Source organism: Bison bison, unplaced genomic scaffold, assembly GCF_000754665.1.
Source record: "Bison bison bison isolate TAMUID 2011002044 unplaced genomic scaffold, Bison_UMD1.0 scf7180017864524, whole genome shotgun sequence".
NCBI lineage: Eukaryota > Metazoa > Chordata > Mammalia > Artiodactyla > Bovidae > Bison > Bison bison.
In genome coordinates this window covers 3476584-3478697 of record NW_011495075.1, presented here as the reverse complement: position 1 = coordinate 3478697, position 2114 = coordinate 3476584, and the positions used below count along the sequence as shown (strand labels likewise).

At 37.6% G+C, this 2114-nt stretch overlaps 1 protein-coding gene across 6 annotated transcripts in view; it reads left to right on the top strand.

Moving 5' to 3' along the window:
- PTPRC (protein tyrosine phosphatase, receptor type, C) overlaps positions 1-2114 on the top strand; it is a 129571-nt gene that overhangs the window by 56457 nt on the left and 71000 nt on the right. For all 6 annotated transcript variants that reach the window (XM_010831088.1, XM_010831084.1, XM_010831089.1 and 3 more), the window contains one exon: positions 231-257. In XM_010831088.1, coding sequence (XP_010829390.1) covers positions 231-257 — 27 coding nt within the window. The remainder of the gene's footprint in view (positions 1-230; positions 258-2114) is intronic.

Here is a 2114-nt window from a genome sequence, read left to right as displayed (position 1 = left end):
ATTTTGATATATGGCAAAACCAATACAATATTGTAAAGTTAAATAAAATAAAATTTAAAAAAAAAAAGAGAGAGAAGAGCTATGGTTTAACCGGGAGAAAGGTACTGAAAACTGTGACTGTGAATGTGAATTAACATAGAGATGCTATACGTGTATATATATATATATTTTTACATATGTATGTGTGAAATTTGAAACTTTCTAAGAGATGTTTGTTTTCCTTTTTTCAGGAAACTCTACCCAACCTTCTACTCAAGGTATTTACATTTTACTTATTTTACTTTTTGTTGCTAACTTTGTTTATTTAATGTTGATAAAATTTTCTGTGATATTCTAGTGAAATCATTTTGTACAGACAAGCCTTGTAATCATGAGTGGCCCTCGACATTCTCTTGTTCTTAATATTCCTACTTGTAAGATATAAAGTTGGATAACTACCTGAGCATATTATTATTTGTAGACGAATTACTGTGTATAAATTATAGCTTTTCTTACACCTGCCAGTAAACCATACGGCAAGTTTTCAATCTCTTTTTACATTTTATCACTATAAAGACAGCAATTTATTTTGGTCAGATTGCAGAGCTTCATAGTTAGGGAACTATATGATAAATTAGAATTCTAAACATAATTTTATATATATATATAAAATGTATAAATTCCTGCAACAGAAAAGTTTTGACAGTATTGAGATATTTTAAATAATCATTTCCAAGTTGTATTGTCACACCTTAACTGTTTTAACAAGTGTCCTAATCCTGAGGTAAATTAAATTTAAGCAATGAGGATGCTGACAATTAGTTCATATATTTCACATGTCAAAGGAGAGAGAAAAATTGGGTTACATCCAGTTAAAAATAAATTACACTGGTTACATGTTATTGTTTTTGAAAATGTTATAGATACCCTGATTAATCATTAAGAAGATAGGTAATGTCCCTAAGATAACCCTGGTTTAACAATTATAGAGCACAGCTCTAATGAGGCACATTTGAAATCTCCTCAGAATTGTTTGTTTTTTTTTAATTTTAATTTGGAGGATAATCACTTTACAATACTGTGATGATTTTTGCCGTCCATCAACACGACTGGGCCACAGGTATACATGTGTCCGCTCCCTAAAGAAACTTTAGCCCATGGCATAGAGGTCTTATAAATATATGAAACTCATTGAAGCATAGCAGATTGTGATCAGTTTATTCCACCTACTGACATACCCACCTTTTACAGAAGAGTAAGTTCGTCTCAATCACAGAAACTGGTTACTTTTGCCGGAAGGGATGGGAAGGGGGTGGAAAGGAGAGGGAACATTTAAAACAGTAGGTGACCCTCACCTTGAGAGAGTTTCCACGCTCTCTGCACGGAGCCATCACAACAAGCCTCCAAACGGTGAACCCGAGTAAGTGAAATAGTGGCCCCCGACGCAAGCCAGAATATTCTCTCCCAAGTACGAGAATACGATCAGTGGGAACCAGGCTCTTTTCCTGAAAGCAGAAGGGCTCATTGGAACCTTGCCGACACCAACGTTAGTTTAACCTAAAAACAAGACGCTGGTCAAGTCTAGTGTGATGGATGTGGATCAATGTTATTGGGCAGGATCTTCAGCTCCTCCCTCCCTCGTTTCTTCTCCCCACCCCCGGCCTCCTCCAGTCTCCCCCCAGCCCCACGCACGTCCGGTCACTCGACATTTGGCAATGAGAAACCCCAAAGCTTAGATTTAGCACCTGACGCTGAAGACAGGAAGGTGCCACTTATTACTCAGTTGGACGTCTTGGCGTGTCATTGTGGATGAACGTTTGTTAATTAAACTCCTTTATTTGTGACGTCCTAGGTTATGAAATTTTAGGGTTTGGGACCTTTCTTTGGCAAAGAACACGTGGAGCAACTGCACTGTCTCTTTCTGTAATCACAGACTAGTTCTGTGATCTTTCGGGCGCTCTAGCCTCGGGGCAATTCCATGTGACTCAGGCAGATTTCATGGATATTTGGTGAAAAATGGATTTCACGTCACCTTCAACATGGATAACTGAAGCTGCGAATTCCTTCCATCGTTGCTGTTTCTGTTTTCTTAATCCTCTGCTCGAATCTTCCATTTCTGTTCTTAGTTCTGTCCT